Source organism: Myodes glareolus, chromosome 8 (genome assembly GCF_982192425.1).
Source record: "Myodes glareolus chromosome 8, mMyoGla1.1, whole genome shotgun sequence".
Lineage (NCBI taxonomy): Eukaryota > Metazoa > Chordata > Mammalia > Rodentia > Cricetidae > Myodes > Myodes glareolus.
Window position 1 is genome coordinate 33,324,776 of NC_142033.1, and position 16,760 is coordinate 33,341,535.

Genomic DNA, 16,760 nt, shown 5'->3' on the forward strand with positions numbered 1-16,760 from the left:
TGAGACAAGAATTCTGGGCAGCCATGTGCAACTATTCCATGTTCTCATCTGAATAGGCCAGTCTTCCCTTGTCTCCCAGCATCCCAGACCTGCCTGATAATAACAGATTTTAGCTGCTACTCACTCCTTTAATCAGCTATTTATAAAAGCTGAATCTGCTGGAGGCTTAGAAGGTAGTCAGACTGGTTTTCGTTGTACTTTTAAAGATGATAGTTGGTCCATATAAATGCTTACGTGATATATATTGATATATAATATGTATATTATATAGTGGTTTGTGTGTATGTGTATATAAAATCATCCTAGAAAACACAATTAAATAGAAGTACTCCCTGTCCCTTTTATTCTGTTCCTTTGCTTACCACCCACCTCCCCACCCTCACCCTCTCCAGAGGTAACCAGTTCTCTGAGATCCATATTTATCATTCCCTCTTCTTTTTAAAACACTTTTGTCAGATATATGTATATACTTAAGGGAAATGTAGTTTAGTTTTTCATGTTGCACAGACAAGCAGAATTTCTCCATCATCTGAATTTGTTCTTCTGCAGTAACTTTTTTGGGAGTTGCTCCACCTCCCCTGGTACCCTGCAGTTGCTCAGAACCAGGCTGGAGCTCTTTGTTTGAAATTTCCTGCAGGGACAATTTATCATCTGCCCAAGAAAATCAGTACTGTTGCTTTATGGCATGTTTGGTCTGATCCAAAACGTTCCCCTCTAGTCTCTCTGCCTCCCACATTCATTTATTCAAGAGATGTCTGTCTTCTTAGAGTCAGGCACTATGCTAGACCAGCAGGGGAACAAAAGACAGCTTATCATCTCCACTCCCATGGGAGCTTGTCTCCAGACCTCCGCTGTCACTTGAGTACCAATAATGGTCTAAGAGATTGAGAACAACGGACAAGGTTCAGTGATAGAGGACTTTGGATTGGTGTATAGCAGAACCAGAGGGAGAAGTTGCCGAAGGCATTCTAGAAGGCCAGCCTTTGGGGTTATCTAGTTACACTCTGAGCCCCTAGTGACCTGGACATTTGTATTTCTGGCTTGAACTTTATTAGGGCAGCCTTATTTGCTCATACGAACATAATGCCATTGCCACCACACTTATACAGGGTCTCCTGCCACACATGTAGCTCCAGAGCTTGACAATGAAGGAGAAAAGTGGCCCTGCAAGGCCTGAAACCTGACAGCCCAGATTACAACTTTATATATAGGAACTTTAAGGCCGTCCTAAATCATTAACCATGAGATTGATGGCACAAATAGCGCTCCTGGGTAGTATAAATGCAGAACCTCAAAAATATATATGTATTATAAATGTGTACATGACTTTATGTGTGTATACATATATTTCTCACATTCTTAACCAGCCTCCACATGACCCCATCACGAGAATGATTAACGTTCTTTAATCCCTTATAAAATATAATAGAAACCAAGACTCCAATCCCCACCCTCTTTTCTCAAACCACATCCATGTGTCTGCACAGGGCTGCTGTTTGTGATGGAGCTGTGTCCTTCTGGAAAGTCAGACTATGCATATCTTCAAGCCCACTTCTGTCAGTTGTACTTGTTACTAAATTGCAATATTTAATTAAATGTTTTCACATACTGATGAAATATAAATAAAAAAACCTGTCTTCAGTGACAAACCTAATTGAATGCTTTCAAAGGTCTCTAAAGATGAGTCACTCTTAAACAGTGCTTTTGAAGTTGGAACAATGCAGCTGCAAAAGGTCTGGGGAGGGGAGTAAGACATTAAAATCCACAAGAATTCTGCCCTCTGACTGTGCTGTGGGCTTCTTTAACTTATGGGTCCACTGAAGTGGACTACATGGTAGTCAGAATCCCTAGCGAGACATAACGGATTGTGAGAACAGAACTCTGCAGCAGATGGTGTCCAAAGAAAGGGCACTGAAAGAGTAGTGAGTGCACAAAGCTAGATGCTAATTTAAACGAAAGTATACTTGTCTATGTGCGTAGGTTAACATATGGGTATAATATCTGAGTGTATGTATTTGGGGATGTATGCGGATATGTATGCATACACATTTGTATTTGGGTGGGTGGATATGGATGTTTGTGTGCACACATTTGTATTGGGAGGATGGATGTGGATATGTGTGTGCACATTTGTATTTGGATGGATAGATATGGATATGTGTGTATATGTTTGTATTGGGGGATGGATGGTTGGGTGGTTAGATGAATGGCTACTGATATGTGTTTGAGAAATCCGGTTGCATGATTCCCATTTTAAACAATTTCCCATTTTCCTGCCCATCCTAAGAAGGTTTGGAGAGAGGACTCAGGCTGTCCTTTGCCTCACCTGCTCAGGTGGGACCGCCCTCCTCAACGGTTGTTTTATCCAGCTCAGCTTTAGAAGATTTCAGATGTTGTCCCGTTTTCAAAGTTTATTTGGTTTTCATTTTTTAAGTTTTATTTTCATTTACCAAGAATTATAGTGAGAACCCCAAGAAAAGACTCCATGTTAAAAAGCAATCATTTCAAAAGGAAGAAAAGGGAATGTCAGCCTGCTGGATGGATGAGGGAGGTCATGACCTCTTAGTGGTCTGACCCCTTTGGCCGTGTCAGACCCGAGATGACCTTTCCTCTATACCTCCTAGAAGCAGGCCCCTGCTGTTTGGAGCCTGCTGAGAGCTGGGATGCAACAAGAGGTTGGGCTGGGTGTTCAAAACTCCCAGGCAGTACAAAAATGGGGTACCAGCTTAGACCTGAAAGAGAACTGCCTTTTGGTCAGGCTGAACGCCAGTTTTTTACTCCATTATTTTCCAGATAGATTTCAAGGGCCTGGGGGAATTTTTAGACCTCTAAGCAGAAGAGTATCAGTAAATAGGAGCCGTTTCAAGTCCAGCTGTAGCCGTCCCCCTTCTCTTCAGCATATCCAATTGCACAAGTACCCATGCTGAATGTTTGATCAGTACGAGTGCATGTGCACACAGGTGTGCAGGGTGTGCTGAAGGGTTTCCATGAGGGCCATTCAACTCCAGCCAAGTCTGGCACAACCTCCTATCTGAGATGCTTCACTTTCTTGAATGCTTGAGGAATATGAACAAGCATGTGAAAAGCCACAAGCTTATGAAGAGCCAGGGAGCTCCAAGCCTGATCCCTGGAAAAACTAGGGAGAAATCAGCCACCCCAAACAAGGAGGGACGAGCCATTTCAGCCATCCCTGGAGACTACTAAACTATCCAAGCCTCCCTCGATATGAACAGTGTAATGGCTGGAAGGGGCCGTCCCTCCAGGGTTCAGAGCTCTGGAAACCACTGGTCTCCCATTGCTGAGGTAAAGAGCTTTGAGTAAATGAGAATGGTGGGAGGAGGGCAGAGGGAGGGGCGGCAACACAGGAGCTTTGTGTACTTACTCCAGGGAGTAACTAGACACTGCCCAAGAGACCCACAAGCCCTCCACAGAAAGTATCGCGGGGACATGAGCCACCCCCCATTGTAGAAGAGCACAGTGGTGCCCTAGGAGTTTGGGAGTCTCCCTTATCAAAAGGCAGGTCTCTGGAGTGTATGGCCATGCTCCGCTAAAGGCTGGCATCTGCCTCTGCTTTATTATCTATTTAACTAAGGGGCTTAAATGAGAATTGCCTGGATTTCATACACTTGAGTTGCCTTAAAAAAAAAAAACAGACTGTTATCGAGTGAGCTGGCTTAATGGAGCAGGCTGTTCAAGGAGCGTTAGAAGTAACTGGATATGGCACGCGACAGAGCACAGATTCAAAGGAGACTGCAGCAAGCCTGGGAAAGGCTCGCACCTTACGTGGCCAGAAAGGACCTGGGTCTAACTGCAAACCAGCCCATAATGTCTACTTCTGGGACAGTCCCAGTTCTTCCCAGTAAGAAAGGCATTGTAGAAGAATGTCTTTAGGGGGCTGGATAGATGGCTCAGCAGTTAAAAGCACTGAGTGCTCTTCCAGAGGACTTGGGTTCAATTCTCAGCACCCACATGGCAGCTAATAACTGTCTCTAACGCCAGGATCTGACACCCTCAGACATACATGGAGGCAAAATACTAATGCAAATGAAGTGGAAGTAAATAATTTTTAAAAAGAGAATGTCTTTAGTACAAAGATGAGTACAAAGTATTTTTAATTTTTCATGTATGCACATGCTCTTAACATGTATGGAATCATGCCGTGGTGAGTAAGCCACCTTTGGAGTGAGACAGCAAGAGCTTAACTCTTAGCTTTGCCCACTGGTTGCTGGGCTGGTCTTGTGTTACTTTTCAGTGGCTCCCTTGCTCCATCTGCAAAGTGAGGATGGTAATAATGTCTACCATGTTACCACACTGGCTTTCTGTGGAGATCATATAGGCCAGTGTCCATGAACTTTTTAGTGTGGTTACTGACTAGCTCAGCAGTTCTCAATCTGTGGGTCGCACTCCCTTTATTGGTTTAATATCCCTTTTACAGAGATCACTTAAGACCATTGGAACACAGAGATAATTGCATTACAAGTCACAACAGTAGCAAAATTCTAGTTATAAAGTAGCAAAGAAAATAATTTTATGGTTGGGGGTCACCACAACATGAGGAACTATGTTAGAGGGGTGCAGCATTAGGAAGATTGGGAACCACTGAACTAGAACAGACATCAGAGAACACAGAGATGGCTAATACAGTAGGAAACTGCTCATCCCATGTTGTAGCCTTTGTGTCCATATCCCCTCTTTTCCATTGACTGCAATAAGAATATGGAATCAACAGCCTCCCCAGATGTGTCTTTGGATGCTGGAAGTCCTGGTGTCTTCAGGACTGCTAATCTGCCATTGAAAAGACACCTCGAACCCTGTCTCTACCAGGCACGTTGATGGGGTATTTTGTATAGTCACTGATATTTCTGATCTGTGTTTCTTTGTTGTTGTTGTTGTTTTATTATTTCTTTGTTTGGGTTTTTGAGACAGAATATTGCTATGTAGCCCAGGATGGTCTTGAACTTGCAATTCTCCTTCCTTAACCACTTACGGCCATAAATTATGAGTGTAGCTACCATACTTAGCAACAGACTTTTATTTGGAAAGAATTTTTTTTACTTTGAAAATGGAAAATTTAATTGACAATCATTTTTTCATATAATATATTATGATTAGTTTTCCCTTCTCTAACTCCTCCAAGACCCTCCCCACTTTCCCACCCTGCCAAATCCACACCCTTTCTTTCTTTCTCTTTCATTATAGTACAACCAGATCTAAAAATAATAATAATGATGATGATAATGACAAAAATAAAATAAAAGGCTCTTTTTTCTGTTGTTGGTTTTGTCCCATTCTGGCTTGTTTTACATTTTTGGAAAGATTTTATATATGCAAGTTTTACTATATGACTTGGGTAAGTCAATGTAAAACGGTGAAAATTAAGTAAATTACGAAAAATGGTTAAAGACCAATTAGAAGTGAATCCCCTTCAGCTGCTCTCCTCAAAATGTATGTGTCTCAGGACACTTGCTTTGAAGAAAACAGCAAAGCTGGAGAGGGTTTCAGTTTGAACAGAAGTTATCCGTACGGGCCGTTTGAACAGTACACTTTCTTAAAGAAGATAGATCTTTACTTTATTGGTCAAGTTTGGCCTTTGCCTTCCTTCCAGCAGTTTCTGTTGTTCAGCTGGGTTCACTTGAGTTCAGCTGAACAGTAACCCATACACACTTCTATCATACAGCCTGCTCTGTAGTTGACCTTAACCCATGTGAGTTCCCAGCTTCTGCCTTAACTTTGATGTAGCATGCCCAAGTTCCCCAAGTAGTCTAGACTTTTCACTAAATCATCTTCAGTCTAGTAATGATGTCATACTAAACTCTGCCTAATGGATAAATGTGTTCCTTCGTATTCTTCCCCCAAATTAAAATGACCATGTGGGAAACTGAAGGACCTTTTCAGTTCTGTAGAAAATAAGTTACTTTACATAAAATATTAGCCTACTAGTCTTTTAGTGGAAATAAAAATACGTTGTTTGGTATTAGAACTAGGGATGTTTCTGCTTGTTTTCACATCTTTGTTTCTTGACAAGGTAATGAATAATCTAAACTGATAGATTAGATGAGAGAGAGAGAGAGAGAGATCCTTACGTGAGTTTACAGAAAGAACCCTCATTAGTGAATGAAAAGCCACGCCCTTGGCCTTCCTTCTTTTGTTGATAATAAAGCTCAGGCTGTGTTGTCTCGGGTTTGTCCCGCGCTACCGTCTCGCCAGCAAGAACCACGCGGTACACATAGGATACTTCTGCAGAAAAGCTTTATGTCTCTTGGGAGCTAGAGCATAAGCCACATGGCGGAGACACAGATAAGATGGAACCCATCCCTTATATAGGAAACAGACCCTGCTTTGGACGTGTCACTCTTGGATTGGTCAATTGTCCATAATCCCAGGTGAATGCCTCGGGAGTAGGCGGGGACAGTAGTGGAAAAATACCAACACGTGTGAGCTTTCTAGCTCACCTGGCGGTGCAGCGCCATCTATGGTGGAGAGTGTGGTTGCGGCCTTCTACACGGGTTGAGCTTCCATGCAAATAGCAGCCAGGATTTGAGGCTATTCCACACTTCGGCCTTTTGCAGCCCAGCTTTTCCTAGTTTTGAACCTTTTCAGAATGCAAGAAGAAATTGCAGGCATGTATCTCAGAAAACTACGGGTTTCCCCTTTCCACAAGGTTTGGCATGGGATTGTTCCAAGGATTTGTGTGGTCTTGTATTCTCTCCATCAACTTTCTTCTACACCCTCACTGGAGTCCTCCATGCACAGAGTCTACTGAACACAGAGAGGTTTCCCACTCTGTTCTTCACCTCTGCATAGGTTAGGTGTGATTGTCCCCAAAGGTTCCTGTGCTGGGAGATCGTCTCCCAGGGTGCTGATAATGACAGGGTGGTAGAACATAAAGAGGTGAGCCAGGACAGTCAACAGGTCACTGACATTCCCCTGAAGGGATCAGTTCTGATTCTGCAGAAAGAATTCTTAAAAGGGTGAATTGTGTAAAGAATAATACTGGTTGGTCTCTCTGCCCTTCTTCTTGTCTCATCATGTGATCTGTCCCCTCACGTTCTCTCATCGTGATGCCATGCTGTGACAATACCAAGAGACTCCTCACTAGAGACCAAGCAGATCTCAGCTTTTCAGTCTCTTAAGTTATCATGGACACTTTTTACCTTTATAAGGTACCCAGCCTCTAGTGTTTTAATATAACAACACTAGTAAAACTATATGTATTAGTTACTTGTCTGTGCTGTGATAAAATACCATGACCAAAATCAACTCAGGGAGGAAGGGGTTTGTTTTGACTTATGGTTACAAAGGGATATAGAGTCTAATGGCAGGAAGCGTATGACAGCAGGCAGGATGGTGGCAGGAATGGGAGCTAGCTGACCACATTTTATCAAGACATCTCCCCACCCCAGTGACATGCCTCCTCCAGCAAGGCTCTACCTCCTGAAAGTCACATCTCTCCCCCAAGCAGTGCCACTAACGGAGGACCAAGGGCCCAAATGCCTGAGCGTATGGGGGACATTTCTCATTCAAACCACTACGCCACAGTTCAATTTGTCTTTTTAGTGACAACAAGTCAGACATTTGTAAAAACCCTTAAGAGTTACTACATACGGTGTCACATACTAAGGAAGACTATGGCTCATCCACGCCATACCACCTCTCTGCATGGGGGCAGCCGGGGTCCTCTGAATGCTTCTGTGTGTGCCAGACGCATCCTCTTTTAGCTTAAGCTTATTTGACTCCACCTCTTCCTTCCCAAAACAGTTTCCTCGATTATCAAAATTGACAAGTATCTCCTTATTTCACAGGCGGTTGGACAGCTATGGCCAAGAAAATAGATATTAGTAAATGTTGACAAAGATATAGAGAAACTGAAACCCTCAGTAGTGAGTCATCTGGGACGCACTGTGGATCTGGCGTTCTTCAAACAATTAACACAGAGCTGCCAGTCAGTGCACACAGGAGAAATGAAAGTGTGTGTCCACACCAAAGCTTGTCCATGCAGAACCACCAGCATTAGCGTGATAACTGAGACACAGACATCCCAAGTGCCTGCCAACCGAGAAACTTTATTTTCTCTCTAAAGTTTCCTACCGTGGGTGTTCTGGATACCTGTGCAGACACATGGAATGGAGTACACTGATACAGTAGAATGCACTGTAACCATGCAGTAAAAAGAAGCGATGAAGTGTTGGTGTGTACCGCAGCCTGAATGAACCCTGAAAACAAGGCAGATACAGGAAGTCAACTGCAAAAAGCCGGTCATTCTATGGTCTGCTTATATGAAATGTCCTGTCAGTGAATCCACAGGGTCAGAAGGCAGACTGGTGGATTCAAGGGGAGGAATCTTATGACAGATTTAGGGTTCCCTGTTGGGGTGAGATGGGTGTTCAGAACTCGACTGTTGTCTAATGGTTGTGTGAGTCTGTGAATATACAGAAAGCTACTGTGTTGTGGACACTTTAAGTGGAATTGCATGGTATGTGAATTACATGTCAGTAAAGTTACAGACGAGGTCAGGGTGTGAGCCGGGCTGCCTGTGTCTGATCATTGACCACTCTGGTGAAGAAAGGAAGACAACATTAATGAACAAATTCTTGAGGGGCAGCTGGGGCTCATGCCTGCTGAGCCCCCTCAGAATGGCAGTGGAGGCCATCACTCAGAATTATCCCCATGGGGGAAGAGAAAACAGGGGTTGTTTCTGTGAATATATAGTGCCCAGCGCTGCTAACCTGTCCACATGAAGGCCCAACAAACTGCTACAACCAGAGAAAGCCCAGACAGGACAAGACAGAGACAGGCAGGTGGGGGTTGGGGGGGTGAGGGTGGGGGGCGGGCGGGCTGGCACATGTTCAGATGGACAGCAGAGCACACGGGCCTGGATGACTGACTGGGCATAGCAAGGCCATGGCAGTGCCTAGTCACAGGAGAACCCAAACCTGCATCTCAATGTCCTTATGTACTAAAGGGGAGAAATTGTACCTGTGACCTCAGGGGTCACATGAGAGGTGATGAGTTGACCCATCTGGTGTATCTGTGAACTAAGGATGAATGTTCTCAGTGTATCACGTCTTGTTAACTTCTCTCTCATCCTTGATTACTTCTCTTCTGAGTGGATACATAGCGGCAGAGTAGTCATCAGCGAGTGGCTGCCGCCTTTGCATTTTTTATTAGCTTAGGCTGCTCCCCTTTAAATGGTCCCGGCACCTGGATTAGCACATTCAACCGCTTTGAACGTGTCCGTCCCGGCTAGTTCCACTCTTGGTGTGGCTTTGTTACCTTTCTTCATCTTGCTGTCAGACCTTCTGGAAACTGTCCAGACGAAGGTTTCATCACAGAGCTCTCGTCCATTTTCCTTGGGTTCCTCTTGGTTTCCAGTGTCTAGGAATCCAAGCCCCTTGGGAGCCTGTCCTCCGTGAAGCCTCTGCAGTCTGGTGACTGAGGCCAGTGGCTGTGGTGCCAGGCGATTCCGAAGCCCACTTCTGTCAAAAACGTTCACGCCCATCGTGTCCCATTATTCATGTTCGTGAGCAGCAAGAGCGAAATAAGGTTGAAGGCATTCCAGGCTGTTATATTGAACTCAAGCTGTCACGAGCAAACTTAATTTAAGGATTTGCTCACTTACGAAAATATCTCTGGACTGTTTCAGGCTGTGACTCTGCAATTAACCTGACATTTCCCAAATCCCAAAACGCTGTGAATGATGTCTTCACGTCTCTCCAGGAGATTGCCAGAGCTAGGACTCTCATGAGACAGTTTAAGTCTGTGTATGTTCCTGGAAATCATACCCATCAGGTGAGTGTTCATGATCTCAGTACCTGTCTGCGGCTGTGTTTTAGGACACAGAGACCATGGCCACAGGGAAGGTTCCCCTCAGCCCATCATTCTAGATGAACTCCCGAGTTCCCTTTTAATGGACCCTTTGGGGCTCCACTAAGTCTGAAAGCCTCTCAATTCATTTGTGCCCTAGACTTAATGTAACTGGTGAAAACTGGATTGGAAAAGATGCCTGTTTGTAGCTATGGGTCTGTCTCCTCTGTAGACGATAGCCTGAGGCCTTTCCTCTGGGTCCCACTGTTGTTTGTTCCAAACGAGGGACTGACTTCACATGGTCCCAGTTTCCTAACTCCAACAGCTCATCAGTATTATAGCAACCAGAGGAAAGCAAGGGGTTTAACTGACTGTGGACAGGACAGGGGACAAGGGAAGCAGTTGTTAGTCAAATGCCCTGCAGCTTTCAAAGGGGAACCTACAAAGAATGTATTGACTGACCATTGAGTAGAAAGATGATGTTGGGGTGGGGGTGGGGGGACTCTGCGAAGCCCTGAGTGGGAGACCACGCAGGAATTCCCAAGGGAAGTACATGAAGTCAAGACACCCGGTGCTCTGGAGTCTGGGAGTCAGATCTAAGGATCCCAGGGGCAAACACACGCTCCATGGAGGAACAAGTGTTTCTGACAGGGAAGACCACTGGGTATGGCTGTGGGAATCTCCTCCTCCGCTTCCCCATGATGTCTCTGGTGAAATCTTCTTACCATTGGTGAGTTCCGTGTGTCACAGTAGGAGACTGTGGTGTGAGGAGTGCATCTCAGGATGGTGGCTGTTTAAGTGCAGGTACAGGCAAGCTGTCATCCCGTGACAACCCAGCAGAATCTCAGTGCTGCCTCCTGTGTGTTCCTACAGTAGCTGACACTTGAACACTCCTGGCCTTGGTCTTCCTCTTGCTTTTCACAGCAAGGAGGCCAGAGAAGCATTGTCCTGAGTTCCAAAAGGGAGTGCTTCGCCACATACACTTAATAGCCGCGGGCAGGTGGCAGTCTTTGTAGCCAGCATTTTATGTACCTTGGTTCTCAGCAAAGTTCTTAAAGTATTGACTAAAGGTGCTGAGAGTCATCCGAAATCACCCACCAAGATATCAAGACCACAGAGTTTGTCACTCACAGAATTTCCCATTCTTAAAAAAAAAAAAAATCTGGGCACATCAGCACCACAGAATATAGAACTTGTCACTCAGATCACCAAATGTGTAATTTATCAGTTAAAAATAATCAGCAATTTTAGATACTGTGTTGTGAACCAGGTCCAAAAGATATGCTGAGACTGATGATATATGACAAAAACCTCTAACCCAGAGAATGTCAGAAGGGAAATGGCTACAATAGTTGGCAGAGAAAATAAACCACACACACAAAAAGAGATCTTTTCCATTTTATGACCATCATGGGGCACTGATTTGGCCAACTTCACATAAACACACATTAGCTATGAATCATGGGTATGATAAGGACACAAACAACACAGACTCTGTCCCTCCACCATCAATGCTGTCATTTCTCCAGGCCTCGGGGCTCTGTCCTGCAGTCATGGCTTCCAGGAATGCAGTTTTCCAGTGTTGCATACACTGGCCCCCATAGTAAGCCGGTGACATCAGCACGTGTAGTGGAACTCCCGCATTGGCGAGTGACGGTTGGGGACACATGGGTCCTGAGTGCAGACTGTGAAGATGACATTATTGTAATGTAACCGGGTGAAATGCGCCATAGCAGCAGGAAGAGAAGCAAGTGCAGCAGGCAGGTTTCTGCACGCAGCTGCCTTTGAATTCTTTCCTCAGCCTCTTCTTGGAGAGCTCCAGGTTTGGGGGAGAAAAAAACATGGTTCTTTCTGTGAAACATTTTTCTAATTTTATAAAAGCTATAGCATAAAATAAAAAGTATATTGATTTTTATGTTTAGTAGATCTTTAAAAGTTTAGTGGGAAATGTAATAAACAGATTTGGGGGAGATAGGAAGAGACTGAAGGGCGAGAAGGAATGCTGTGTGTCATTGAGCAAGTCCCTTCACCTCTCTGAGACAATATCCTCCTCTGTTTACCCAAAGAAAAACTTTTAGACAGGATTACTGACCATTTCATCAGTTTTTGGTTTTCCAAGTTGTTAAAGAATTTTCAAGTGACAGCTGTGGGTGTCATGAGAGACAGAGATTCTGATGTGTTTCGTCCATGGTCACATCCTTGGGGTCTAAAGGCAGCTTTTGCATAGGGGATGCTCACTAAACATTTGTGGGATGCATCTTCAGTGTGATGCATAGTGTACTCAGGTCAGAGGCAGTCTCCCAGTACAAGTTAGGTACATGGCAAAGTGTGTAGACTAGAGCCGTGAAGACCGTACTTAGCTGGGTTTATGGTGTGGCCTTCAGTGGCCCTAAATGCACTTATTCTGTAGACTTGGTCCTCTCCTGATGCTGCTACTGCGAGGTGAAAGCTTTTGGGGATAAGGTCTCATTGAAAGAAGCAGTCATTAGGAGAGCACCCATAAAAGGTATACAAAGCCATGCACCCCCACTCCACCCCCACTTCCTGGCCATCAGAAAGTAAGCGTCTCTGCCACCACACACATCTGGCATAATGAGCCAACTCACCACTACCCAGACAACAGCCACTGCCCTCAGAAACTGTGTGCCAAACTCACGTTGCCCTCCCGTGGGTTGACTTACCTCAGGTATTTTTCACAGCAGCAGGAAGCTGCAAGCCACATTAGGCAGATTTCTATCCATTGCTTCTTCCAATTTGGTCTTTGGTCCATAGCTTTAGGGAGAATGTGTGCTTTCCACCAGGAACATGTTATCACCCCACAGAATCTAGCTGATGTCCCAACACACCTAGGACAGGACGAACTCTGATCTTGCCCTGGTTTCCTGTCACCATCCACCCTGCATTGTGTTCTGGCCTCTCTGCCCTGAGTCTTGAAGTCCTGCAGCACCAGGCTCCTTCCCTGTGCCTTCTTTCTGGCTCAGATGCACGCATGCTCACTCTCTGAGGCTCTCATTTCCCTGTTGGCACTGAGGCACTTTTGACTTCATCTTTACCCGCTTCCCCAAGGTCAGGTGTGGAGCATATGCAAAGTGCATGCCGTGTGCCTCTCTTTGGAGGGGAACTTGATTTATAAAAAAAGAGATCAAATCTCTGGAAGGGGGACAGAGGAGGACTGGACTGGACATCCAGAAGTGATCCACTCAGGACATGGAGGACATTCAGGGACAAGGAGACTGTCACTGAAGGTCCTGATGGGAAGAACATAGCACCTGACCAGAAGCAGCTCCTCTGCCCCCTGTGGACCTGTGGGTATTGCTTGCACTTGCCTCTTCTGGGTTGATAGGCAGGCAGCTGGGTAGATGCCAGTGCCTGGGTTCATGGCCCAGCGATGCCTCTTCCTCAAAGACACATCACTTTACCTCTCTGTGGCCAATTCCTCCTCTGAAGAAGGACATTCTCTCACAAAAGTGCTCTGAGAATTTGGAGAATTAATGCCAGTCTAACGCCTATGATAGCCCCAGACACATAGACAGGACTTAGTGTGTAAGTACCTATAGTAGCATCAGAAAAATCAAAGAGCCACCCAGAAAAGGCACCATTTTTAGGTCAAAAATGAGCTGTAAACTCTTTTTTTCCTCCTGTTGCAAAACTAGAACAAAAAACAAAACGACAACAACAAAAAACACTAAGGCCTTTCTCATGAGTCTCTAAAAGCAACATGGGCCTATGGCATTATCTGTCTGCCGCCTAAGGGACACACTAGCTCTCCAGCCATAGACTGCTAACACCAGCCTGCACAGGACAGGACCATGGCCCTCCATGAGGAGAGCTACTACTGACATTTGCTTGTGTGGTATGTTTGGGTTTAGGGATTATCCCTGTAAACTAGAAGCCTAAGGCCCCCAGTGCCTGGGCCTGGGTCTTCATTACCACCCCCACGTCTCATTGTCTGTGTCCCAGGTTCCTTCCCCTGTGGTACAGTGTTTGATGTGCCATATGCCTCATCAGGAGGATATTAGCAGTGTCTCCAGGGCACAGAGCTCATAAGCTTTCCAGTCAAATGTCATCTGGCTCCAGACGATGACAGTTGTTGGCACACAAGTCTTCAGGACAGAGGTGCTGGAGCCAATGCGGCACACATGTGGGCCTTCTTCCATGCCCCTGGCAGCTGAATAAGAAAGTCTAGAGCCTCGGTGCCCATGGAAGCTTGATTCATCTCATGCCCAGGGAAATAAGGTCTCTGAGCAGATGCTGGGCCCATCTCTTTTGTCAACATTCCCCAGCTTTGGCCAACAGCTGCCCATATCCTAAGCCAACCTCTATTCTCTCCCCTAATTGTATTAATGTCTACCCAAACCCAGACCTGCTTAATTCCTTATGGGCGGGGAGGGGGGATAATTGGCACCAAACAGAACTAAACTAAGGACCAGGAAGCGTGGCATTGTCTCAAAGACATTTCTAACTGGAGTGTGAATTCAAGGGAATTCTTTAGTAAGCTTGGCTTTCATTTCTTCATATTGAACTTGGAAAAACTGCATTTCATGTTTTAAGGAACAGTTTGCGTCTGGATATAAGTAAAGATGGATGGATGGATGGATGGATGGATGGATGGATGGATGGATGGATGGAAACACTTTTTATCTTCAAACAAACCATTTCCTTTAAAAAGATGAAAGGAGAAAAAGATCATAATCTCACAAAAAGCAAGATAAATGAGCATGGAATTGTCTCATAGAGCCACCAGCACTTCAGAACAGATGTTTCCCTGTGCCGTGTTGGGTGGTAACAAGCTGGACACCCTCCATGAGATCAGTTTTCTAAGGTGCTGGTGCGAGAAGTCATGTGTAGAAAAGAGAGAAGCATGCTTCTTCAGGGGCAGGACTAAGGACTTCCAGTTCCCCCAGCACCAGCCAGCAGAGCAAAGTCAGCAGCAACCCTCGATGGGTTGAGGCTGGGCACCAGTTCAGGTCTCTTTGGCAGCAGATACCTAATCCCTAAGGCACTGGAGTTAGACAGTAATATTTAATGTTAGAAAAACTGTGCACCTGGTCCCCTTCCACAGGAGCTAGGCTCCGGCTTCCAGACACAACCACACCTTATCTCTACCACAGAGCTACCAAGAGACACACATTAGTATTTTGTTTACCCACACTAGTATTTTGTTTTTCATTCTTTCTTTGAGTATAATATTTTTAAGCCCAGTTTGTTCATGAAAACATACTGCAGGAGATGCAAAGTCCCACCCCAATTGATAACCTGCTGGGAGAGGGGAAATACTATATATGTATATATATATGTGTGTGTGTGTGTGTATATATATATGTATATATGTATATATATAATTTTCATTCTTATATACTTATATTAATTATAAGCATGTTTATATTTATTCCCCAGAATTGGTATAAATGCAATATATACTAATATTTCAAGTCAAAATGTTATTCTGACCTCAGTGTTCTTTTTCCCATTTGATATTTTTATAAATGAGGGCATCTTCATAAGCCCCTAATCATTACATGGGTGTTGCGTATTCTAGGCCTAACAGCAAAGCTAGCCCCGTGGTTACAGCCACCCTGGTGCCAGACTGCCCAGAACCAGAAAACAGTCAGAGAAGCAGTGGTCACTTTACTTCCCTGGGACAGTCCTTGTGAGCACCACGAGGCGTGGTGCAGTCCACACAGTGAAGGGGGGAACTGTTGGACTTGGTGTTGAGGTTTCCCTTGGCTCGGAACCCTCATACCCCGTAGGAGGTGATTTCTCAGCCACAACTCTGTAGTCCCAGCATTCCTCAAAAGGACACTCCCAATTATTATTCAAGCGTCGTCAGACTTGGAGAAACCCAAAATTCTAGCTGTCTGTCAGATATCTGTAGTTCCCCCAGTCTACAGCAGTGCACCATGCAGGGGTCATTCTTGCCGTTAGTAGTCTTGCCTGTCTCCTAGTTTGACATTCTTTCTTTATCAGGTTGCCAGGGAAACAGCTGGAAAGTTAAGCAGAAGTCAAATTCCTATGCAGAGGGCACAAAGGGTTTAATAATCCTCTGCCCACACAGACAAGTGAGGAAACAGGGAAATTATTGCTTCATCTCATCCTTAATGTGCCCACGGCTGAGACAGTGCTGTGCTCTTGAACCCCATCTCCTCTTCCTCCTGGGAACAAGCAAGACCACATTTTCTGTAAATGTGGACAACTCTAGTCAGTGAGTTATGGATGGAAGTTCTGCGTTCTCATGCTGCGCCTGTGACATCTTTCCTTGCATCCTGACCCCTTCTCTTCGACCTGCCATCTGCTGGAAATAGTCTCCAGTACAGGGCAGCAATGCTCTAGAAATCCTGAAACCACTCACATGTGGGACCTTAGGTGAGGGATTGCCAAGCACAGAGCCACCGCACCCCCAGAGCTCCTGGTAGTTGTGACAGAAGCAAAGAGTCAATGACAAGTGAGGACCTGCTTGGCACTAGAGCAGACCACACAGCTGCTCTGCCCTCTGTAACTCTGTGTAACACCTCAAAAACGATGTGGGTGGCACTCCAGAGACGCCCTGCCTGTCACCTTCTGCTGGTCCTTGTCTGAGAAGCGCATGGTGCTTCACAAAGGGGAACCACGACAGTCCAAGCTGCTTAGTCCAGAGAGTGAAGTCACCTGAGTGGCTGGGGGAGGGGCAGGTTCTCATCAGCATGCCCTGTTGGAGACTTTAAGTGGACTTTCCAGGCAGGTGAAGGACAAGTGCCACTTTCCTCCCCAAATCTTGATTCTTCACCCATGCAAGCCTTAACTCTTCTTACTCCATTGTTTTAATAGACAATTTGAGAATTTCCCTATCCGTGTGGCAGAGATTACGAATTTATTTTTAAAATAACTAACACTTCTATTATTTACTATGCTTTGGCTATAAATAAAAATGGAAAAAAAAAAGGAGAACACTACACATGGCTTAACTGGAAAGGTAATTT

At 45.1% G+C, this 16,760-nt stretch overlaps 1 protein-coding gene across 1 annotated transcript in view; it reads left to right on the plus strand.

Moving 5' to 3' along the window:
* Positions 1 to 16,760, plus strand: part of Scfd2 (sec1 family domain containing 2) — a 335,242-nt gene that overhangs the window by 288,761 nt on the left and 29,721 nt on the right. The window contains exon 6 of the mRNA XM_048414869.3: positions 9,644 to 9,789. Within this exon, the coding sequence (XP_048270826.3) occupies positions 9,644 to 9,789 (146 nt within the window). The remainder of the gene's footprint in view (positions 1 to 9,643; positions 9,790 to 16,760) is intronic.